The sequence below is a fragment of the Leptodactylus fuscus genome, chromosome 3 (assembly GCF_031893055.1).
Source record: "Leptodactylus fuscus isolate aLepFus1 chromosome 3, aLepFus1.hap2, whole genome shotgun sequence".
In the NCBI taxonomy this organism is placed as follows: Eukaryota; Metazoa; Chordata; class Amphibia; order Anura; family Leptodactylidae; genus Leptodactylus; species Leptodactylus fuscus.
The window spans coordinates 127048602-127075224 of NC_134267.1; the positions used below are offsets into that span (position 1 = coordinate 127048602).

At 42.0% G+C, this 26623-nt stretch overlaps 1 protein-coding gene across 3 annotated transcripts in view; it reads left to right on the forward strand.

Moving 5' to 3' along the window:
* IMPG1 (interphotoreceptor matrix proteoglycan 1) overlaps window positions 1–25797 on the forward strand; it is a 261526-nt gene extending 235729 nt beyond the window's left edge. For 2 of the 3 annotated variants that reach the window (XM_075268295.1, XM_075268296.1), the window contains 4 exons: window positions 1389–2392; window positions 12010–12229; window positions 17640–17850; window positions 25703–25797. In XM_075268295.1, coding sequence (XP_075124396.1) covers window positions 1389–2392; window positions 12010–12229; window positions 17640–17850; window positions 25703–25748 — 1481 coding nt within the window. In that variant the 3' untranslated portion in view covers window positions 25749–25797. Of the gene's footprint in view, window positions 1–1388; window positions 2393–12009; window positions 12230–17639; window positions 17851–25021; window positions 25196–25279; window positions 25639–25702 lie in introns of those variants that run through there. The other variant, XM_075268297.1, reaches the window with a different exon arrangement.
* Window positions 25798–26623: the final 826 nt, after the last annotated feature.

Consider the following 26623-nt stretch of genomic DNA (forward strand, 5'->3'; position numbering starts at 1 on the left):
GCCCCTTCCTCTGAGAGCAGGCAGCTACATCACTTGACAAATGAGCAGATAATCCAAAGGTCCATAGAAATAGAGTGTAAACAATGAAGTGAATAAATTAAGATAGTGGACAAACAAAGCAGTTTTGATAAAGCAATGCATTTAGGAAAAGTCTTAAATTCATATAAACTAGTAGTATAGATAGGATCCTTGTGATGGGACAATCCCTTTAATGGTATATCCTCTCAAGGACAACATCTGCAAGGAGTACATTGTGAGCCCTATATGAGGCTCCAACCTACATTTTAAAAAAAGGGATATTACAGGGATCAGCCATCTTTGACACTCCAGCTGCTGTGAAACTACAACTCCCAACATGCTCCATTCACCTCCATGGAAGTATGCATGCTGAGAGTTGTAGTTTTACAGTAGCTGCAGTGCCGATGGTTGCCTACTAGAGATGAGCGAATATACTCGATCGAATACCTCCACTGCATAGCTCCTGGCGCCAGGGAAGGTGGGAGGGGCAGTAAAAATTTGATGCCCTGGAAGTGTTTTTGCACTGGGAGCTTTGCAGCAGAGGTATTCGATCGAGTATATTCGCTCATCTCTATTGCCTACCCCTGGTGTATTGATTTACTGACAATGTGTGAACAAAAAACAGTTCTCATAACCCCTCCAGCTGTATTGCTTGTAAATCCTTGTAGCAACAAGTCTTGTTCTGTGCTCCGACCTTGATAGAGGGGTTTTCCAAGGAACATAACCCTATTCAACTTTGTAGCCACTTAAATGTTAAACAGTTTTGCAAAAATAAATAATACATTTTTTTTGCAGAATTTTAAAGATTCTTAATGATGACAGTCTTTTGTCTTGATTGTTCTTGATCGGATATGAAAATGAATGCAGGAACATTCTATGATCTGGGACTTACCAAAAACCCAGTTGTGATTTCCTTATTGTGGCTATCTTCTGCATGTACTGTCCCTGTCCACAATAAGGAAAGCATGATTGGCAATTTTTGTTCATTATTTAACCTTGCAAAAATGCTTTACTTTGAATTGTCTACAAATTTAGATATGGTTACGCTCATGGGGAAAGTCCTTTAAGTCTCTTGTATGAATCCAAATCTTTGAACACACCAATGTTTACATCCTTATTCATTTGAATATTGTCAGGTTTTTCAGTCGATACTATGTGTGCACTCTATAATTGCTGTGGATGGTGATTTAGGACCACACAGTGTCCCTATAACGAAACAAACCCAGAACAAGAAGCATTGGTGTCACAAGTTGTGACGCATAGTACAAGAAGTGACTACTCAGCAAATAAATAGTACTGCTATACTGTTACAAATCCTTTGAAATACCCAACATTACTATCCTAATGTCATTTGTATTTCCTCATTACAGATACATTTCATGTTGAAGATACGATGGATAAAAACCCACCTACCGACATATATTTGACTTCCTACAGTTCAGATACATTAACCTCAGAAAACACTAATGCAATTTTGTCAAGAGATGAAACTTCAACAACAGAGCCAGCTTCCATCACCACTGTGAAAACACTGCCAGCTTACATCGATTCGAATACAGTGTATGTTTCCACAACTGAAGAACTGCAGCCAGATATTCTGGATATATCGCATTCTGAAGCTCCGCATGTCTATGAAGAGAGTAGTTCTGTCTCTAGTATTAACCTACCTGAAGAGATCTCTCAAGGGCTGCCTGAAGCAACAATTCCTTTAGTAATACAAGAAACCACTGGAGAAGAATTACAATTATTTGATACATCTACACTTGAAGTCTTTGAAGAAACTACTCTTGGAGAAGCAGTTCTGGACAATCCCACTCCAAATGTGGCGGACATGTTTGAAGATTCAGGATCGGCCTTTGAACAAATGACTTTGGGACCAGTAGGAGTGACTGAAAGCATATCCACCGCAATGGTAGATGAGCAAACTACTCAGAAAATGATTCCATGGTTTGAAGGAACTACACCAATGTTAACTGACTTATCTACTAAAAGTATTAGTCAGTATGAAGATGCCAGTGACCATATAACACTGCCTGCTCCTACATCTACTGTCCTAGGCTCTAGTATCACATATACTAGTGTGACGGAAAGCGACAGTCATAGTATGGATGAACAGAATGACAATGAAGTCATAGATAGCAAAGAACTGGAAGAAAACGAGGCCTCTACATCAAATTTGAACAATCTCACACCTAATTCTACAGATTTCTCTTCAATAGAACATTCAACATCCAGCATGGAGCCTTCTGTAGAAAAAGGAAAAGAACTTGTTGTGTTTTTTAGCCTGCGGGTGACTAATATGCCATTTTCTGACGACCTATTCAATAAAAGTTCCCCGGAATACAGAGCACTTGAACAGCAATTCCTTCACCTGGTGGGTAAACATTTCATACTAGAACTGTATACACTTAGCAGGACAGATAGATCTAGGCTACAATTTACTTGTTTGGTTGTTTTAATGAAGAACGCCAAGATCTGAGTCTTTTTTTGCTGAATTCTGGCCAAGTTCTAATAAGTACAAGGTTTAGTGTTGTAGAAAGATCAAAATGAAATAGCATGGTAAATGTCATTTCTAAACTCATACATAGAAATATTCACTCAGAAAGTTCACAAATGCTTGTCAGCTTTTCTGAAAAAGTTACCATTTGCTTCATTTTAGTTTCATTCATTGGGTTGGAACCTGTAAAGCTAAGTTCAGATAGATTATTTTGGACCAGAATCTGAGACAGAGGCCGCCTCAAGTTCCGGTCCAAAACACAGGGTAGCCACGACTGGATGCCGGTGTAGTACACCGGCATCCAGTCGCGGCACTGAGATCTGGATTAGGCCCAAAGGAAGGGCCTAGTTGGGAGTGTCTTCAGGCGGATTCACGAGGCACAATCCGCCTGAAGAATCCGCATTTCCATTCTTTTTTCCGGGAGCCGGAACAAACGGCTCCCGAAAAAAAGACCTGACCAGCTCCCATTGAATTCAATTCTCCAGGAGACAATGTACTATAGTCTTACCAGGGACTGGCAAGGGAGCTGCATACAAAGTGTTATATGTATGTATAGTGTGAGGTGTATACAGCCTCCTGCATATTACTGTGTGCAGTCTGTGTGTGAGTAAACACTGCATGGATGGCACACAGATTGGTTTTCACTTACCCATTATAATCCAAATGAATTGACAGAGCCGCAGTTAGATAGGTATAGAACCCGCTCCATAATTTGCGGCTCTTCAATTTGTGTCTGGGCTCATTGAAAAGCTCTGTCTGTACTTTAATCCATGACTGTGTATAGAAAGTACCTTCAGGTGCATGAAGCCTCACAACCCTGCCTTACTTAGGCTTACAGCAGTACAATCCAGTAAAACCGTCATCGACCATTAAAGGGATTGTCCAGGATAATTTGAAAGCCCTACACTAATCTAAACACCCACCTACTTTATAAATAACATTATTAATAAAAAATGTATACTTACCCATATCCCTGGGGCGGTCATGTGACTGCCCCAGGGACATTTTATCCGGGGACGATCCTTTTCCCCACTTCCAGAAATGGATCATCACTACTACTCCCCTTCCCCCATCCACTCCATTCATACTTACCATTCATGGCTTCTTCCAGCGATACAGCTCCTCAATCTGTACTGGCAGGGTGCACGCTCTTCTCTTCTCCTAGCAATGTGTGCACACTGCTACTGGGAAATCACCTCTACTGCGTGTCCATACATGCACCATATAGGTGGCTCATCGCTGGTGAAGGGCACGCACAGTAACAGTACAGGAGGAGGAGAAATGTGGAGGGCAAGTATGTATTGTGGATCGGGGGTTGGGCTGAGTAGGTAGGGAAGGGCAGGATAGCTAGAGAGACAGGGAGGGGGTGTATGGGGGGGTGAGGAAGGAAGAGGGAGACAGGTGAGAGGGGTTAGTGATGAAGTTACATAGCAGAAAGCAGAAGCATGAAAACAAAAACAAGAGACACCAGGGACCCCCAGAGACACCCAGAAATCACTCAAAACACACTAAAAAGTATATTGGTTCATTTAATAACCCATTAATAATAGAGATGAGCGAACACTAAAATGCCCGAGGTTCGAAATCCGATTCGAACAGCCGCACACTGTTCGACTGTTTGAACGGATTTCGAACCCCATTATAGTCTATGGGGGGAAATGCTCGTTTCAGGGGTACGCAAAATTCAATAAAATTATACTTACCAAGTCCACGAGTGACAGTCGGGCTGGATTCTCCTTGAAGTCTTCTCCCGGCGCAGCGCCCCCGTGGCGTCTTCCGGCTGGAATTCACTCTGCCTAGGCATCGGGGCCTAGGCAGAGCCAACTGCGCATGCGCGATCGGCTCTGCCCGGCCCGACGCCTAAGCAGAGCCGACTGTGCATGCGAGGGCATGCATGCGCATGCGCAGTCGGCTCTGCCTAGGCCAGATGCCTAGGCAGAGTGAATTCCAGCCGGAAGACGCCGCGGGGAGGCTGCACGGAGAAGACTTCTAAAGGTAAGAGAAGAACCAGCGTTGATTGGCAGAATGTATAGCATTCTGCCAATCAACGCTGGTTCTGCATTGAACCTTAAACTTCGAACAGCTAGTAGTGTTCGATCGAGCATGAGTATTTCGAATACCGTAGTATTCGATCGAACACCTACTCGATCGAACACTACTCGTTCATCTCTAATTAACAACATTGATAGACACTTTGAATTTTCTATGCCACAAGGCTGAAAAGTGAGCTACAAATAAAAAAAATGCCATTATTTTGTTCATTGAAAGTACCTTGTGTGAATACTCAAATATTTTCATAGTTTGTGCTGTCAATCATAAATTAAAAATAACCACAGTTAAGAAAAACATACATTCCAGTATTATACAATGATGGGTAGCAAAGTCTACAAACCCATTTGCCACTTCATGGAGACCTCTAGAGGGTCCCTACACTGCAACACGTTCCAAATTATAAATGCAAATTATAGTTTCCTCTGATTTTCGTAAATGGTCCATGCAAATGACAGTCAGTATAATGTTCACATCTTCAATCGTTTGAGCATAAATCAAATTTTATTGGAAAAATCTCCCAATGAAAACATTTTTTTCACAAATTAAAAAATCAACATTCACTGTTACAAATTAGAATGCACAACAAAGTTTCTGAACAGTTTATAGATTGTAAAGAAATTTCAATGGTGGTTTGTTGAATTTGCAGCATCATGAGAACACATTTGCTGAAATCAAAAGCTATTTCATCCAAAAACATCTTTGATATCACTAAAACAATTATTGCATTCATTGAACTTATGATTTTTTCAATAGTTAAAAAAACATCTCTCTAAGCATACTGAAACATTTACAATCAATTTTCTTTCTGCTTTTTCAAGACTAAGTGATTTCTTTGCAGGATGTCGGAATAGCCTCCTAGAGCTGCTGTTTTGATATGAACTGCCTCCCACCCTCATAGATCTTTCACTTGAGGATACTCCAAAGGTTCTCAATAGGGTTGAGGTCAGGGGAAGATAGTGACCACGCCATGATTTTCTCTCCTTTCATGCCCATACCTGCCAATGACTCAGAGGTATTCTTTGCTGCATAAGATGGTGCATTGTCATGCAAGAAGATGATTTTGCAATGGAAGGCACAGTTCTTTTCAAATCAAATTAAATCAAATCAAACAAGCTTTATTGGCATGTCTGAATAGATATTTGGCATTGCCAAAGCTAGTAAAGTGGGGGGGTGATTTGGGCAATAACAGTCTGTGCGGTCTCATCTTCCTCTTAGTTGGTGACAGCTGTATAGGGGGTAAATTGGGGTATAACAGTCCATGGGGTCTCATCTTCCTCTAGTTTGGTGACCGCTATATGGGGAGGTGGGGTGGGGCGGGTGGTATGGGGTATAACAGTCCGTGGAGTCTCATCTTCCTCTTAGTTGGTGACAGCTGGACACGTATTGGGCAGCGATCTCCACAATGGCCTCTTCTTTTCCCAGTAGGATGTAGAGTTTCCTCTTCTCGTCTGCAGATATGAAGTCTGGGATGTGGGCAGAGAGTCTTTGGAAGTAGACGGCCCTCACAGCTGAGTATTTGGTGCAGTATAGCAGGAAGTGGGCTTCGTCTTCTAGGGCCCCCTGGTCACAGTGCTGGCAAATTCTGTTCTCCCGTGGCTTGTACGTCTGCTTGTGTCGTCCTGTCTTCCTCTCCAGGCTGTGGGTGCTCAGTCTGTACCAGCTCAGGGTCTGTCTGTGTTTGTGGTGGGGTATTCTCTCCAGGTAGGTGGCCATGGTGTAGTCCCTTTGCAGGGATTGGTACACGGTGAGTTTCTTGGAGTTATTTATTGCGCTTCTCCATTCCTCGATGTACCGTTCTTTGTCTCTCTCAATAGCTCCTTTTATTTGAGCCTTGTTCAGGGCATGTTGGGGGTTTTGGCTTGGCAGGTGGCTGATGTTTGGTTGGGGGGTGTCAGGTTTGCTCAGGGCTCTGTGGTTTAGCCAGGCTTGGTCGTGGTAAGAGCCAGGGCTGCTGCCCTGTATGTGTGTCCAGAATGATAGCACCCTCTTCTGCATGGTGAGCCATAGGAGGAGCCTGCCTAGCTCTGCCCGGCATGCCATGTTGGAGGTACTGTGATGGACATGGAGGAGGTACTTGCAGAACTCAAGGTGGAAGGTCTCTATTGGGCTGGAATCCCACTTTGACTGGTCTGGGTAGGTGGCTGGGCTCCAAACCTCACTGCCATAGAGAAGGATCGTAGTGATGACTGCGTCACATATCTTCAGCCAGATCCTCAGCGGTGGTTTAAGGTGGTACACTTGTCTTCTGATGGCGTAGAAGGTTCTTCAGGCTTTTCCTTTCAGGGTTTCTATTGCTGCTTTGAAGCTCCCTGATTGGCTGAGCTCCAGCCCCAGGTAGGTGTAGCTGTTGGTTTTCTCCAGTGTGGAGCCGTTCTGTGTGAATTGTGGGGTGGCAGCTTTGTTGTGGCCCTTCTTCTGAAATACCATGACTTTCATTTTCTTGTGGTTGATGGGTAGAGCCCATGTGGTGCTGAATTTGCCCAGCATTGACAGGCTTTCTTGGAGGTCTTTCTCGGTGGGGGAAAGCAGTAGGAGGTCGTCGGCATATAACAGGAATTTCACCTCCCGGTCGTTCAGGGTGAGGCCTGGTGATGGTGAGGCTTCTAGGGCTGCAGCCAGTTCATTGATGTAGATGTTGAAGAGCGTTGTGCTCAGGCTACAGCCTTGTCTGACCCCTCAGGCCTGTTGGAAGTATGCTGTCCTTTTCCCGTTCACCTTCACACTGCATTGGCTTCCGGTGTAGGAGCTCTTGATGACATCGTACATTCTACATTCACACATGGTAGACATGGTAGCCATTCTACATTCACACATGGTAGACATGGTAGCCCTCCACAAACCATCCTCTACTCCTTCCATCTGAACCATCTAGGGTTGCACGACACTCATCAGTAAACAAGACTGCTTAAAAATTAGTCTTCATCTATGTCTGGGCCCACTGCTACCCTTTGCAAGCACTGTTTAGGTTTGGCCAAATATATAGTTTATACACAACTGCAAGCCTCTGAAGGATCCTTCCTCTGGTTTGTGGGACTCCAGAGGAACCAGAAGCTTCAAATATCTGCTGCTTTGTAATGTTATTTTAGCAGCTTCTCTCTTAATCCAATAAATTTGCCTGGTAGAAATCTTAGTCATTGTGCCTTTATCTGCACAAACCCGTCTGTTCAGCCTGATAATCACGCTAAAGTTATCATGAAATATCAAAGGTTTTCATACCTTGTTGAAGGCATTGCATTATTTGATGCTTTTTGGCAGCAAAGGGAACCTTTTTCTTTCCCATATTGCTTGAAACCTGTGCCCTGCTTAATAATGTGGAATGACCTTCTTAATTAGGTTTCCTTTAATTGACCTCACCTGACAAACTAATTATCACAGATGTTTTAGATTGATTTCATTGATTTAGAGAGGCCAGCCATGAGTTTAATTGAAATACAAAAAATGTTATATTTATGACACTTAAATCTGCATAATAATTTGGAACGTGGTGTTAATGCAGTTTTAAAAATATATACACTACAAAAGTTTATCATAAAAACTTTATAATATATTATTTTCTAAAGATACATTCCCTTTAAAATGTAAAATTTGTTTTATATAGGGGAAATAATTTTACCTTTTATTATATACAATATCCCGTTGATCAAAGTATTTCTCAGTGAGGTGCCCTGACAGAAAGCATCATTGTCTTCAATTTTCAAGCGCTGAAAGCTTTTCTATAAATAACAATATTTCCATACATTATGTAGAAATGATCATAGATTGCACATATTTCTATATATAGTATGGATGGAAGGTCTCTGCAGGTCTTTCATACTGTGCAGATCTACTTTATAAGAGCACAGAAGGCGTGGGGGAGGGGGTTACATTTGGTTAGCTGTGTTGTAATAACATGCGAGACAGGTGAGATAAATAAGTAACATGAGGAAGGGAAACGTGTCCTGCACTCTGGAAGAAAGTATCAGGGAGTATATGAAACAGAAATTCATAGAAAAATAGCTTTTTAGCCACAAAATAATATAATATACATTATATATATATATATATATATATATATATATATATATATATATATATATATATGTACATAGAAATAATCTAATAAATATATAAATAGAATAATTTGTAAATATTATACATTATTTTTCCAAATTAAAACTTTAGAAAAAATTTCATGTCTGGACTGTATACTCATCATAGTGTTATGTCTCTTTAACACTAGCGCTTAAAAAGCAGTTATCTGTGAAACCAGTGGACCCTATAGACCAGGGGTATCAAACTTGCGGCCCGCGGGCCAACTGCAGCCCTCGGGATGAAAATTTGCGGCCCCCGCGCAGCTCCCTGCATGTCCCGCTATAGTCATCTTTCGGCCGGCACACTAAGACACGCCTCCAATAGTCACGTGATGTCTGACATCACACACAGGTCCTTGAGTCTTAAACTTCAGCAGTACTAGCTTTCCACTGATCACCCATCGCTTTTATTGCTGTTATAAGAGCGGGGGAGTGATCGGAGGAAAGTTTAACTGTTTTACTTAAAGAGGACCTTTCACCATTTTGCACACAGGCAGTTCTATATACTGCGGGAAAGCTGACAGTGCTCTGAGTTCAGCGCACTGTCGGCTTTCCCGATCTGGGTCCAGTGTGAAGAGCTTACGGTCCCGGTACCGTAGCTCTTCTATGGTCAGAAGGGCGTTTCTGACAGTCAGTCAGAGACGTCCTTCTTCACAGCACAGCCAATCGTGCTGTACTGTGAGAGCCGGGAGGTACTCCCCCTCCCTCCCTGATAATGCTCGTCTATAGACGAGTACTGCGAGCAGATGGAGGGGGCGTTCCTCCCGACTCTCACAGCACAGCGTGATTGGCTGTGCTGTGAAGAAGGACGTCTCTGACTGACTGTCAGAAACGCCCTTCTGACCATAGAAGAGCTACGGTACCGGGACCGTAAGCTCTTCACACTGGACCCAGATCGGGAAAGCCGACAGTGCACTGAACTCAGCGCACTGTCAGCTTTCCCGCAGTATATAGAACTGCCTGTGGGCAAAATGGTGAAAGGTCCTCTTTAAGTAAAACAATTAAACTTTCCTCCGATCACTCCCCCGCTCTTATAACAGCAATAAAAGCGATGGGTGATCAGTGGAAAGTTAGTACTGCTGAAGTTTAAGACTCAAGGACATGTGTGTGACGTCAGACGTCACCTGACTATTGGAGGTGTGTCTTAGTGTGACAGCCGAAAGATGAAGAGATGTAGTACTGAGAGGAATGTGAGATGGAGTGTGTGTGTGTGTGTGTGTGTGTCAGTAACCTAGGGGCAGAAATGGAGGGGGGGACATGAACCTGGGGTCACAGATGGAAGGGGGAGCATGAAAATGGGGGAAGATGAAGGGGGTATCTGAAATTAGGGCAGATGGAGGGGAATATGAAACTGGGGGCATATGGATGGGGCACATGAAACTGGGGAAGATGGAGGGACGACATAAAACTGGGGACAGATGGAGGGGGGACATAAAATGGGGCAAATGAAGGGGGATATCAAACTGGGGGAGAAATGGTGGGGGGGAGATGAAACTGAGGGTAGATGAAGGGGGCACTTAAACTGGGGACAACTGGAGGGGGCATTAAACCGTGGGAGTAGCTGGAGGGGGACCTGTCTGCCTCTAGTTGTCCCCAGTTTATTGTCACCGTCCACCTACCCCTACAATTTAATGTCTGCTTCTAGCCTCCTGAGTTTAATGTCCCCTTCTAGTTGCCCCCAGTTTAATGTCCCACTTCAGCTGCCATTAATTTATTGCCCCCCTCCAACTACCCCCACTGTTTTATGTCCCTCTCCAGCTGCACCAATTTCTTGTCCCCTCTAGTTTCCTTGAGTTTAAACTGGGGCACCAGGAGAGGGACCTAATACTGTGGGGCAGTTGGAGGGGAACATTATAATGTGGTGACATATAGTGTACGGGTGACTGTAGGAGGATTATACTGTGTGGGGGCACATGAAAAATGAATAAGAATGGGTGGAGTCATCATTAAATTGGCTGGAGCTAAATTTGCTCCAGCAAGCATAGCTTGTGGAAAACCTGATGCGGCCCAGCCTCACCCAGATTCTACCTCCAGCGGACCCCGTGTAAATTGAGTTTGAGACCCCTGCTGTAGACTATTAGAGGGCTGCACACGATGAAACGCGGCACTGATTCTTGCACGATAACTCATATAAGGATCAGCGCTGCAAAACAGAATCCCATTGACTTCAATGGGTTCCGTTTAGCGCACATAACACATTGAAATCAATTGGAGGCTTTTTAATCCATTTATTTCAATGTGTTGTGCGCGTTAAACGGAACCCATTGAAGTCAATGGGATTCTGTTTTGCAGCGCTGATCCTTATACGAGTTATCATGCAAGAATCAGTGCCGCGTTAAATCATTTGCATGCACCCTTATGGGGTCTGACTGGTTTCCATCCAATTTCAGCCCTAAAAATGAGGAAAACTGCGGAGAGAAAAGTCTTTTCTCCCTGCATTTTTTAAGCTGATTTGGGGACGGAAAATGTGCACATAGAGCAGGTGCAGGTATGAACCTAGTCTGAGCTAAATCAGACCTGTTATAGCGGAGCTCTTTGGGTCTCCTTCATATACTAAAAAGTGATGTAAAAAAAATTGTCAGTGTTACTCAGTAGACACCAACCTGTTTACAATGTTTATTTGCCCTGAATTACTTTATAGTGCTATGGACAGTACTGTCAGGAGGGACATTCCCAGCTAGACTGTCAGGAACGCCCTTGTGACAGTGAAGAGCTATTGGTAACGTCACCGATATCTCTTCCCCAGGGCACATAACGGGAAAGTCGTCTAGTGGTATATACAACTGCACATACCCAAGGACATGAAAGGGCCTCTTTAAAGGGAGTTCTTGTTAATTGATTATTTATCCTTAAGATAGATAATCAATTGAAGATTGTTGGGGTCTGACACCTAGACCTCCCGCTGGTGAGATATTTCAAAAGGTTGCAGCATTCAGGTGAGCACTGCAGCCTCTACACAGATAACCAAGCACAGCACCATATATTTGGTATGGCAGCTCAACCCATTCACATGAATGGGACTGAACTGCGAAAAGGCCATGTGACCAATGAACGTGATGTCACATGATGTATAAAGTATAATCAGGGTTCAGGGAGTGTCGCTGCTGCCTCACACGTGATCTATGGCAGTTTGGGGGTTCAGAACCCAGTTGATCATCAGTTGATGCTATATCCTAGTTCATCTCCTTTAATGAATACATTCATAAGAAGGACTTTATATATTTTCCAGCATCCTGTTATTCTCCTCTCGTATATATTAATGTGTACTGTACAGAAAACGAACCGGCATTGGCAATAAAATGACACTGACAAACAAGAATATAGAGACAGTGAAGGCTGTTTTAGTATAATACAAGTCTTTCTTTCTTGCAGCTGCTTCCATATCTTCAAACAAATCTCACAGGATTTAAGCACCTTGAAATCCTTAATTTCAGGAAAGGGAGTGTGATTGTGAACAGCAAGCTGAAATTTGCCAAGTCTGTGCCCTATAACGTCACTGAGGCCGTCCACTGTGTTTTGGAAGATTTCTGCAATGCTGCAGCGCTGCTTCTGAATTTACAGATTGACAGTTATTCACTTGACATTGAGCCAGGTAAGAAGACGCAAGTATCTACAATGTTCTAAATCTTGTGCTGCTAAGATGTTAGTGAAAGACCATAATCTTCTCGCCAATGTTACCTTTAAAATAAGCAAATAAAAGATTTATTACCTGACACTGAAAATAACTTGACTATGGAAGATTGGACTGAGAACCTGCTGTTCTCTCTCAGTAGAAATACAGGCTCAACAATGGACAATTTTTAACTCTATCATGTCTGCTTGTTAGTTTTTTGCTTATGTCCGTAGAAATTACTTTCTTCTTCATCCAAAGACATGTTGCAGTCTCTAATGGCATGTGTTATCACTATCTGTCTCAAGATTGATGATGCAAATAAACTAAAGTTACCTATATATCTGAGCAGTAACCTGCTTACATGTGGGAAGACTGTACAGCTGTTATGGGGCCCATGAGAGGATGGGGTGCAGTTGGGAAATTCTCTTCCCTTCCAACATTGATCCACTGCATATTCTTGTAGGTGCCACTAGGGGGAGCACAGTGTAAGAAGATTTTTTTACACCTTCCATTGAGTTCAATAGTAGCTATACTAATTCCAGTGTACTGAACTCCCCCTAGTGGTGGCTGCAGGCTGCAAGTTTTATCATTCAGCTACATAGGGGAGATTTTTTCATGTCAGTTACTAGTTGTCTAGTATAAATACGTTGCAAAAATGTGGTGTTTGGAATGAGCAGCATACTAATAAGTCACCTGGATCAGTGTGAGTTTTTACAATTAGAAAAAATCCTTAACTTGCTCACTTTGAGATAGTGATCTGCCATAGGTTCCTTAGTTATTTCTCCCATCTGCACCTTTTCTCAGAGGCTGCATCTAGTCACACAAGTCCCTGGTATATCTGTCTCTCTCTTCTATCAAAAGATATTGGGGTACATTTATGAAGATTGACATAACCCAGTCTTCATAACCTCAGAGTTGGCGGAAGGTGTGCCTCATTATAAAGGGGTCCTCGCCTGACTATAAATGATGTGGACCCTCCGCCAAGACGTACACTGGAGGGGAAACGTACATCAGTAGTATGTTCCCCACATCAATTACTCCAGATTTTTGGCATAAGTGATAATAAATCTGGCTGAGGCTTTTGGGCACTTTCCCCTGTCCCCCATCACCACAACCTCTGTCCAGGGAAGTGCCAAAAGCAGCGCAGAAGTAAAAAAGTCACAATTTTCACAAATAATTTGTGTACAAGGAATAATACATCTACCACATTCTTTCTTATTGTAATCTTGCTTTGGCACAGTTATAATATATGTGCATTTTAGTATCAGTATTCCAGCTGAAACCCACAAGCCTCCTACAGTTACTGTGATGTGCAAAATCCCATTCGGTTTAACCACAAGAGGTCCTAGACTGTAGTGGCCGGAATATGGATATCAAAATGCATCCATGTGAATATAGCTTAACAAATGTTCTAAAACAAGGCATAACTGATACTTGATCAACAACACTTACCATAGTCAAAAAATAAATTTTTTTCATCTAAAATCTGCAATAAATAAAGTCAACATACATTCAATGGCAAATTAGATGGCGTCATATAGTAATATATTATATTCATATTTAGTTCATTTTCCCAAGGTGCCATCTACAACAAAAGTTTTCTAAACGAACACAAACAGAACAATTGTATAAAGAAAATGTAGATGTTCAAAGCACCAATGCTTAAACATTAAAATGTAATACTCATAGTGACCAAATAAAATAACAGTAACAATACAGAATATATCCTGCTTAGCTACATGCGCTACATAAAAGAAAAGATAGTAGAAATTAAAGTCAATGTTAATTTCAGGTGAAATATCATCACTGGGCAGCTATAGCAGAGGAAAGTAAATATGCCAATATACATGGACATCTCCAGCAGCTTTAAAATATGAAAATGGTTTCTTCAATGTTTATATAGAATTTGTTTGATGATCTGTTTTTTGGAAGCAAGGTTGAATATCGCAATGCGATTCATCATTGTAATAGCACTTGTCTCTGTACCTTGTTTCTTCCAGCAAATTGGCCGCTTAATAGCATTTTTTTTATTATGCTTGCTCATAACAATACTATAATTCTAAATATTCATTTAAAATCATATTAAATAATCATACATAAACTATTAGGCCTTGACTGTGCATGCAGAATTTCTTCTTATAAGTAAATGTAACTGGAGCCAAAACAATTCTAACTTATCTTGCAAGTGTTGTTAATTCTGCATTTATTAAATAAATCTAAGGCTTCTGCTTACTATACATTACTACATATTTTAATATCTTTATACAACATATCATTCCAAAAGGAATTTATCAAGCCCTACACCCTGGGATCCGGAAGGGAAAGGCTGCAAAATAAGGATTTACAATGTTTTCAGCTAATTTGTGCAAAATATTTACAAGTATTTTTAGATTTATCAACTGTGACTTTTTAAAAAGCTTCAAGAATTGTTGCATTATCATTGGGGAAGGGGCCTTGAAACTAAAGAAACATCTTAGGACAGAGTTATTAACTTGAAGACTTTGATGCCAACATAGACACAGACTCCTGTAAATGTGACTTTAGAAATCGCCTACACCAGGCATGTCAAACATGCGTCCTGAGGGCCGCATGCGGCCCTTTACAGGCATATCTGCGGCCCTCACAAAAGTCTCAAACTTGTCTCTAAACTTTAGAGACAAAGTTTGAGACTTTTGTACGGGCCGCAGATGTACAAAACTCACGATCAGCACTTCCGGCTTTTCATTCATTGGCCCATATCCCTGCATATGACCTGCTTACGTGATCAGCGGCTGCTGTTCACGTAAGCAGGTCATATGCAGGGATATGCAGCGCCGCACCTCTCATGAAGCGATGCCGGGGCCCCGGGGGGGGGACGGCATTTTTTGACCTAAACCAGTCCAGGACAAACTGTCCTGGACTGGCTTAGTGTCACCGTCTCGACAGGGAAAGTGAGCGGTGGATTGGGGTGATCCTGTTGGACGCAGCGCTGCTCCAGCGGTCGCCCTTCACCCTTCGCAGAGAGCAGGTCTCCCTGCCTGCTCTCTGCCTGCTCTGCCCCCTCCTCCCTCCTCTTCGCCCCCTCCACTCCGCCCCCTCCTCCCCACACGCCGGGTGATGTGGCCACGTAATCAGGCCCGCACCCGACGTGTGCCAGCGTCCTACGCGGTCTCACAAGACCGCTGCGCAGGCTGAAGAGCAGAAGCAGGTAAGCTTCTGCAGAAGAAATTGTGATTTTTCAAGTATATAACCCCTATCCAACGGATAGGGGATAAATACTAGATTTATGATGATGGGGGGAGGGGTTGGGTGCTGGGGAAGGGTTGGGGTGCTGGGGGAGGGGGGCTTTTTGATGTCTGTCTGGCCCTTCCTTGGGCTTGAGGACTGTTTTTTTTTCCACCCACCTTGTAATTCTTCCACTTGCAGGTTAATTGGAGCATTACAGTCTGTAGTGCTCCTATTAACCCCCAAGTGCAAGAATTGCAAGTGGGTGGGAAAAAACAGTCCTCAGGCCCAAGGAAGGGCCAAACATCCAGAAGCCCCCCTCCCCCAGCACCCCCTTCCCCAGCACCCCCCCTCCCCCAGCACTCCAAGCCTTCCCCGGCACTCCAACACAATAATGGTGTCTGCCAGCTTTAACTGAGGTGCCATTTTACTGGCAATCGCAGGCACCCAGAGCAAGATTCAGGGCCTGCGTGCATTTTTATGGCAGCCGGGGGCCTTCTGAGGCTCCAGCCTGTCATTCTATACTTTCTATTGTAGGCCACTCTATGTAGCCTGCAATAGAAATGCTGGATTTTTGCGATGCATGGTATTAGTGATCAGTCCCCTAGGCCCTAGCTATTAGCTGCTGTGTGCGGCCCTCGCAACAACCTCTTGTTACTCATGTGGCCCTCGGGATACCCTGAGTTTGACATGCCTGGCCTACACAATACATTTCCCTCTAGCATCAAAGGAATATTATGAATGTTTCTCACTTGGCGTCTTCCATTTATGTTACTGCTTTCTTCCTGTATGCCAAAGAGAAATGTGGGTCCCCTCAAACTCTGGGTGCTACTTCTTTCTTTGAACCCCCTTAAGCTACATCCCTTCTTAGTTTAAGTCATCATCAATGTGCAACCCTGGAATGCCCTATGTGTTCAGCAGAACAAAGGGACTGAGTGACCATTCACATAGGGTATAGCTACAGTAGCAGATAAAGGAATACATACAGACAAGGCACCACACCCAAATAATCACTGCAGTACTGCAAACATGTCTTTTTGCTGATCTGCAGGAGTCTTCTGGGTCCTTAGCCCTCACTCCTCAGCTGTACAATAATACCAACTATATGGGGACTAGGGTTGAGCGATCGTGTTCGGAAAAGATCGGATTCCGATCGGCGATCGAGAAAATTTCATGATCACCATCGGAATTCCGAACACGATCTTTTTATGTGGGATCGAGAGCGGTGATTTTTCCCACAATGCTTTGCATAGCCTTCACACTGAGTATACGCTGTATATTCAGTGTGAAGGCTCCGCTGCAGTTCCATAGGAATGAATGGAAGCAGCCGACACACAGCCTTAACCCCTTGCGCGCTGGCTGCCTCCATTCATTGGAATGGAAAGCTAAACTAAATCTCTAACAGCTACTTACCTCTAGAGATGGCTTCTCCAGTGCCCTCCTTCTTCTTGCCTCGCTGCCTCGCCTCTCAGGTTAGTGTTTAAAGCGCTAGGTAGGCGGGGCTTGTGGCTTAGAGTGTGGGCGGGTACAGGGCGGGGAGACGTGACGTCTCCCCTCCCAGTACCCGCCCACACTCTCCTAACCCGCCCACACTCTCCTAACCTGGCAGGGAGGGGGCAGTGAGGGAAGAAAAGCAGCGTGGAGCAGCAGCGAGGCAAAGAATGAAGGCACGGGGCACAGGACCAGCCATCTCTGGAGGTAAGTGGACACCAGGGGGGACTAAGTAGCCAGAGGATTAAAAAAAAAATCCTCTGGCTACTTTAATGATTCACTACACAGCGTGGATGCTAACAATTGTTAGATTCCATGCTGTATAGTGAATAGGATTGTTTTTAAAATCCGATCACCGATTAATAAAAAAAATCCCATTGACTTGCATTGGGATCGGAATTGGGATCGAGATCGGGTTCGAATGAAAAATGATCGGAAATTGGATTTTAAAATCGATCCTGAAAAGTCAAGATCGGCTCAACCCTAATGGGGACCTAAACACTAGTAGGTGACCTACAGTAACTAAGTTGAGCCTTCCCTGAAGCCACATTAGTACTCTGCTAATACATCACAGCACAAAAAGCATCTACAGAACTGTTAACAAACAAAGGTTGTTGGTAAAAGGTTGTCAGACAGAGTGTATGTAACCAAGTCATGCACTATAATATCACAGCAATTTCATTTGTCTTTCCAGCTGACCAAGCTGACCCTTGCAAGTTCATGGCATGTGATGAGTTTTCAGAATGCTCAGTAAACTCCTATACTAAGGAAGCTTCTTGTGTATGTAAGTCTGGATTCATGAGTATTGATGGACTGCCATGCCAAAGTATTTGTGAGCTGGAACCCAATTACTGCGCAGAGGGAGAAGAATGTAAAATTGAAGATGGGAAGGGGGCTATTTGCAGGTAATCCAATCTGATGGGTATTTATTGCAGTATGCGACAATGTGTTTAGTACAATTGTGTTGTAGAATTGTATCATAATGATTTTGATCCGTATTGCCAGTACAGGACACACAATCCAAAAACATGTATATTATGCACAATACCACTATTAGCCGAATATACAATATGTCAAATAATATACCCAACAAAATACCAAAAGTAGTCTTATACTCACCCACTTCACATCCCTGTACAACAAATACACGTGGTGCACTATGGCAAATTTTTATTTGTCACCGTTTGAGCAGCATAAAATCCTCCACATTGCAGAGAATGCCTCCAAGGGTCTCAGCAATACTAAGCACAGAAGCCGCAGATGCTCCTACATCATTTTTCTAGCCATATAAAAGATGACTAAATAGGGTCTTTCGCTTGACAGGAAAAGATAACTCAAAGATTTTTAGTTTGCTATTTTTCAGGGGTGGAAATGGTTCCATCACGTTTTTATCAGACGTTGAGCATTAACATTGACCATCATACTCTCACTGTAACTGAGGGGTTCAGTACTTATTATGGCTACCAAGACCAACCAAGGTCTTGAGAGAGCCTGTTCCAGGTGCAACCCAGTCAGAAACTACCTTTCAGACTTTGACCTATTTCTGATGAAGTGGGTAGCTGACTTGCACATGGTATTCTCAGACTCGCAGTGCTCCAGGATTCTCGAATTTGCCACAAGAGTTCCATTGTGAACAGATACCAAGAAACGAGCTACTGTTGACCAGATGATACCATGTTCCATCTAAATTGTACACTATTTCCCCATCTGCTTCCCCGAGGTGCTGGTGATGCAGAATGTAGGAGGGAACACTATTTCACGTTTTTTGGGCATGTACTGGGCTGAGGGACTTCTGGGATGGGGTGCAACCTCCCCAAGTCTCCTGCTTTTCTACCTGCTTCACCTCTTTCACATCACTTCTCCCTACATGCTTATCACAAATCTTCTTTGAAGCATCTGGTCAATGCGCTAGAGCCTGTATTCCTGCACCTTGGAAGTCCTCTTCTTCACCTTCTCTTCTTCATTGGGCACATAGGGTGGAGAATATCAACAGAATGGAGGATTTTACTGTGTGTCTTAGGAACACACATGAGTCTGTCATTGCCGCCTGGACGGTGTGGATCCTATTTCAGGGCTCACAAGATTACAGAGACTTCATGAGTTGAATGAGAATTCACAAGAGCCACTTCCTGTGGTGGGTCTGCTGGAACCTCTGGTCTTTCCTTTCCTGTTCATGAGTATATTTCCCCATGAGCTCTCACTTATGTTTTCTTCCACCTTGTTAAGCTTATCGTCCCTGTATTGGATACAGTCTCTTTAATGGCTCCTATTAGTATGGAAGTTGTTTTGTATGGTTTGTTGTGTTTGTTTCTATTCTTGATATTAAAAAAAAAAAAAAAAAAAGAGTAACCGAGGTCTAGAGGACTTAAATGTTAGAATGTATATTATGTGGGGGTTCAATATCCTGAACTCCTACTACCGCCTGATAGTAGGATCCTCAGGAGTGGCACTGTGCAGGCAGATAACTACAAGTACCCAGCAATGTGGAGTATAGCAGACACACCCAGCTGTGTAGTGGCAGTGCCAGGTTACAACAGCTTAGCTCCTATTCACTAAGGATAGGTTATCAATACCTAAACCTGTTAGTTACAGATGTACTGTGATACAAGCATGGCACACGCACTACAACCACTCTGGATGGGGAACTTCAGACTGGTCCTGGGCTGATCAGATGGGCCAGACAATATTTCAGATTAGCTTCTTGGCCCTGTCTATCAAAGAAGTGAGTGGAGAAGGAAGGTGTATCATGGCCTCCAGATTTCTCGCATACATATTATGAAATAAATGAATATCTCTGCAATAGTGGCACATATTTTCATGGGGAAAAGCATTACCATCAAGTGAGCCTGGCCTCTCTGTGTTGCTAGTTTAATAAGCTTCACCCTAGTGAGACTCGCTTTAAGGCTGGGGCCCACGTTGTGAAAACACATTGTTTTGGTCATTGTGCAAATGGCTAATCCTATCCACTCATTGTAATAAAAAAATCATAGCGGAAAAGCTGTGTTTTCAAAAATGCTTGTGTTACTGAAAATCCCAGCATGTCAATTATACCTAAGGAAACATTTTTTCTGTATATGTATAGTAGGAGCAGAAAAGAAAACTCTGGATTTTCTATGAAAAGTACTGCAGAAAAAAACATTCCACCACAGTCTTTTCTGCAGCATTTTTTTTTTTTTTTTGCTGCGGCTCGCTATATGGAGCTTTAGCCTAAATCTAAATATGACAAACCTATTTTAGGCCTGACTACATAATAAATTGCCCTAACTGTTTCCTTATCCATGACAGCTCCAAAATTGGCTCTGATAGATTTTTTTATAATTTATACTAGAAAGTATATTTCTAATAGCGGCTATAATCAGCGCCAATTCATAGACTCTACTGCAAAAGATTACACCACCTGAACCTGCATATCCTACGATTTGCTTAGAATTTGTATATTTCTTTAAGTACTGTGTCCTCCAATGATTACACAGTCATAGTTGGCATTAAACTCTTGTTTCGCTCCATCTTTACATCAGTATAATTACTGCAGAGTTATGTTGCGCATGCCGTGAGCTCTTGGCAAGCGCTGTATGTTGCATCTGGGGTGAGTTAATGATTGTGCTTCTTTTGGTCTTTGACCCCAACTGATTGCTTCATTTATTGCCTGTAACATAAAAATAGCCTTGTTTATACAAACGGATTATTCAGAACAAAATATTCACAAAAGTCTGCAAAAAATATTTGCATTTTATAATTACAAACTGTATTGTATGGAATGCAAATATCTTTAGTTTTTTTGGCCACATGTTCTTACTTAAGATAGTGGACTAGCGTTAGGCTCTGCGCCTGGTTTTCTGTTCTTCGGATCCACTTGGGGACCCAAAGTATGTAAACCTAGTCTGTTTAAAAAGTGGTTAAACCAAAGAAACCCGTGGACACTGTAGACTATAATGGGGTCCGCCAGGTTTCCACCTGAAAAATGCGGGAAGAAAAGTCCTACTTGCACAATTTTTTTTCTCCGCATTTTTTTAAGCAGATTCGGGATGAAACACCAAACGTAGAACAGGCGCAAGTGTGAACCTACCCCGAGTGGGAAAGACAAACCAAAGTTTAGATAATATAGTACACATATATCACTGGCCCCAATAAAACTATACTCGACTATTGGATATCTAGGTCTTCTCTGACATATGCATACTTTAGGGTAATAACAAGTAGACTTATAATGTTGTAACATGGAAATAACATTCATAGGCAAAAGCAAATTGTGAAAATCAAACACATATTTATATACTACATAAAATGGTCATGTGTTATTAATGTATCTAAATCCCAGTTACCCTGTTTTGTAGGTATTTTTCTTTGATGCTAATGAGTGTCAATATGACATCTATCACATATATTTCCTATATATATACTGATCCAATACTGTTTTTTTATGAAAGTTGTTGATATGGAGATATATGGAATTTATATATAACAAATCTAGAATATAGACAAACCTGTACCTGTTTGATGTATTTGCTGTATAAACGTCATTTTGAGCATAATCTAGTATGGAGACAACATTCAATGTCATAATGGACAGGAAAGGGAATGGGACCTATGGGTCTGTACAGTGTATGGAGCTGTAAGGAGACAACTCCAGCCATGCACTGTGTGGTGACCATGCCACACTATTGCAGCATAACTCCCTTGCTTTTAATCAGCCACCATAGACTTGCATATTACTCCTTGCTACATACACATTTCTGCCTGACTCTGTGCCAGGACCATGCCCCATGCCTACTTCCCTATTAGTATGCCCTTGTATTAGCCTATGAGAGGTTTTCCCTGTAGCAAGGGATCACACATTGGTTACTGAATGGCATCACATCTACTTGTATAATTTGCTGTGTTTCTGTTCAGCATGGCAGGCGCTGTAAATATGAGCAGCAGTCCACGTGTTGTGCACATCTGATCTGATCCTCTGTGTATCATCCTACTTTCACAACAGTAACTAGGACTCTTTGCAGCCTACTATAAATATGACAAAAAGCATACATTACATAGTGACATAGTTGATAAGGTTGGATAAAGACATACTGTAGATCCATGATGTCCAACTTATAATTCTACGCTGATTATTCAGAAGAAAGCAGAGGAAAAAACATGAAGTGGATTTCAATTGACTCATATTAGTGGAAAACTTCCTTCCCCAGTCCAATAACAATGAGAACAAATCCCTGGACCAATGTCCTATCCAAAATTTCTAGTTGCCATAACCTCTAATAGTTTTACGGTATTGTAAGAGAGGCGTTGAGGCCCACTTTAATGTATACATGTTATTAGCCATCATAACATCCTGTAGTGGCAAGTTCCATAGTCTCACTGATGTTACTGTGATAAAGCCATGTCTATGAAATGGTGTTACCTCTAGATGTAGTGGTTGTCCCTTACCACAATTACAGGCCTAGGTATAAAGAGCCCACTAGAATGATCCCCATTCTGGTTATTCATATACTTACATATTGTAATTAAGTCGCCCCTAAACCATATTATACAGAGTATTTTCTCAGGAGTTGAGCTTTAAGCAATAAGTGCCATTTATCCATACACAGTTGCTACGGTGCTATACCTAATATTAATTTCTTTTTGTACCCTATTAGGCAGAACAATAAAAGTTAAGTTGTAAAATAAAGTACAATAACTGGGAAATTGGGTATGACTTGCCAGTAGGCAAATTGGTATTGTGAATATAATATTTACTGCCACCCAAATTTTGGTTTGTGGCTCAATGTCTGCACTAGATTGTCTTCCATCTGTTAGGGTAAGTTCACATGGGGTTCTTTGGTCTAGAACCTGAGGCGGAGGTCGACTCAGGTTCCGAATTAAAATACGGGTAGCTGTGACTGAATGCACCGCATCCACTGCATCGGCATCCAGTCGCGCACTCCACTCCGGATTAGGCCCAAATGAATGGGCCTAGTCGGGAGTGTCTTCAGGTAGATGTCGCGAGGTGAATCCGCCTCAAGAATGAGCATGTCACTTCTTTTTTCTGGGAGCTGGAACAAATGGGAGCCGTCTTTTTGGTCAGGATTTTGAGGCGGATATGGCCACAAAATCCTGACCAAAAAACCCTGTGTGAACTTACCCTTATTGTTCAGGTCCCTTGTTTCAACACTCTTTCAACTTTCTAGCCATCTCTTCCCCCAACACAGCCGTACCCTCCCTATTAAGATGCCACCCATTCCTATCATATAACCTGTTGTGCACAGCAAAAGTGGCTCAGTTCTCCAAGAAACCCTAAACCCTCCTTCCTACACCAGCTCCTAGTCTGTCAAAATATGAAATGTCAAAAGTCCCAGATTAAATAAAATCAACCACAAAAACTATTCTTAAGTGATCTTGGCAATTAACTGACCACATCTTTACTTACAGTCTTTGCAAAAGTGACAAAACAGGTGGCGCAGCGCAACAGGAGCATCTTTCATATCTCTCATATCTCGAATGATCATTACCAGGCTAAATGGCAGTATGTATGCTCTCCTAGATTACTTTTCCTGATAATCCTTAGAAGATTTCATAACAATAAAGAGCAATATAAGAAAGGATTTGCTAATTTTTCATCATGACTGCGGCGGGCAGCACGTATAGATAAACACCTACCATAGTCATTAGTATGCCACAGCCATTTCACTCTATTAAAATCAAATGAATTCTATTGGCTTACTATCAGTGTTATATTAGAAAGAACAAGCAAATCCTCATATCTCGCTTTATATCATTTATTTACACGGTGGCTCCTCTCCTGACCTTTCTCCACAGCTGTCCTTTTTCATTTCAAAATCTCCAGTAATCTCTGTAATAAAAATACAATAAATGGCATATACAGCTCTTTAAACATTAATTGCAATGACCGCCGCCGGTAAACAGGCTCGATTTATAGAGAGCAGTCTATGGAAAATACCAGAACAGTAAGTCTCAGACCTGCCTTGCCTTTTATTTCTTAACTGGGCATAGAAAATGTCCAGAGGGAGAAAAAACTTTTATTATATTAGCTCTATATTCAGTACATGACTATCACGGATTCACAGTAAATATGGTTAAGGGCTCAAATATATGCCGAGATTCCAAATTATTATGCAAATCAGATTTATGTGTCATAAAAATTACATTTTTTGTTTTTCAATTAATATAGAGCTCCTGCAAACAATTGTATTCTCTGCTCTGTTAGGAAGACACATAATGTAATATATATTAATGGTGCCTGTATTTGTGAAGAATTCACTCTTTTCTGGTCCTCAGCTGTGTCATGTGACCAGCAATGAGACTCTCCAAATGACACAGCACCTCATGTGTGGACACTAACTACTCTATCTATCTATCTATCTATCTATCTATTTTAAATCACATAAGTTAAAAATTACATGTTATCTATGGATCCTTTTCTACATGCTGGATTATATCTTACATTTCCAGATTCAAAATACAAGGAATAGAAAGGGTACGCTATCTTGCATGAGATGGAGATCATGCTAAGAAGCTAATGAACCGTAATATTTATTAGATTTTTTTTCTCTCAAGATGTTATTTGTATTCAGTGTTCCAGTTTTTATTATCATGTTTATTATTCTTTTGTGTGACTTTTGTAGCTTTTTTGTAACTGGTAGTTAATGTACTGGCTGACAAATGTATTGATTCCTCAGTCATTCCTACTGACTGCAGGTGGTGGCTAACAATATGGTGTAATCCTGAAGCAAGTAAGCGGCTATTGCTGGTATCACGTCATATGTGGATTTCATATGATTTATTGAAGTTGAAGTTCATTTTAGTCAAGGCTGGAGCCCTTTGTTCAAAACTGCACTTTGACCCAAAAAAGTTCCGTTCACTATGTCACTATGGTTGAACAGCATATTAGTGGTTTCAAACAGTTTTTAGTAGTGGTAAACTCTATGTAAAGACCTAAAAAAATGAAAACTTTTATTGAATAACTTTTGCATTCTGTAAAATAGAAAATACATTTAAAGTTGAATCCAGGAATATAAGCTGGACCTTATATAGATGAGATTTTGTTGAGCATTCTTCATCGTTGACAGCTGTTGTCCGTTTCAGTTGTCTTAAAGGTAAATTCTGGTCTCCAAGTGGAAGGCATTGTTCAACAGCTGCTGTTCAGAATCTAAGTCTTTGTATTGTAGCTCTGTTATCCGGTGGCATATTCCTTACCATTACTATCCTCAAACTTGCTGGGAAAATGTATGGAGGATCCAACCACAAGACACAGTCAGAGTAAGCCCACTAGGCTTTATTTTTACTATATAAAGTATGCCACATTGCAGATGCTATACATACTCATCAACTATTTTGTTATAGAGTTAATGTGAAAAGCTTCAGTTCTGGACAAACTAATCCTTACCATGGTGGCAATGTAAACAGCCCTAACAAAACTACTGACCACAGAAGAGCGCACACACCTCAACACACAGAGCGCAGTGTGCGGAGGTAAAAGCATCTAGAAGAGAGGACCCTTGTGAGAACTTTCATCCACTATGTCCTAATAACATATAATTGCATAAAGTAGCTTAGCCGTCATTGCTGCTGTTTGCCTCCATTCTAAGATTCATATAGCGCAATAGTAATTTGCCGTAATGCATCCCACATGCGTGCCACCAAAAAGGCTTGATTCCAGGAACCCTGCAGTTCTCTATATTTGATAGGCTCTTTTCACTACCTCGTCTTCTATTTGGAGCTGCTATTAAGATTTTCTCTCCTTTTGCATCTTATTCTATTTTGCAGATTGCCCGTCTCCATTATACCTGAAAATATCAAGAGCAGACAATGAAGAGAATTTTCATTCTCACATTTGCAGTACAGGAAAAGGTTAGTACTGATTATCCGGTAGATTGTGTGATTAATTCCATTTCTCTGTCCGGCTCCCAAAAGTGAATTATATGGTATAATAATAGGATTTTATTTGACAAATAATATCAACAGAAACAAAAGCTAATTAATCATTTTCAGACATTTTGTATGCAGATTATTGTTTGCCTGCTCCTAAGCTTTGGGATCATAATATTTCTTGGTTTTCCCTGGAAAATAACACCAGCTGCATTTGTATTGCAGGTGTGCATATTAATAAGGAACTTTTTATGTTAGCAAGCAAAATATTAGCTCATAGGAATGACTTTTTATCAGTTAGTTGGCAAAAATGTGCACACCTTCCCCATGTATATTATATTTAGCTATTAATTATAGAGAACGGTGTGATCAGTGGCGTAACTACCATAGAGGCAGCAGAGGCGGCTGCCACAGGGCCCGGGCCATTAGGGGGCCTGGTGACAGCCGCTACCGCTGCATTTTTTTGTTTTTTTTAATAGGCCGTTACGGGCCCTATTCACTTGCCGATCCTGGCTGGGCCGGGATCGGCAAGTGACACCACGGGCCCCACAAATACTATCATTATACTCGGGGGTCTTTGCAGACCCCCGAGTATAATGATCGACAGACCGGGAGAGGTAAGGGAACCTAAAAAATACTGTTACTTACCTCTCCACGATCCTGCTAGGCCTCCTTCATACTTGTCTGATGTCTCTGACGTCACATGAACCCGGCATGCTTCCCGGGTCATGTGACGTCTGACGTCATTAAAGCAGGACAAGAGCAGCAGCCGACAGCCGGGGGACAGGTAAGCAACTGTTTCTGGTTTTTTTAATATTT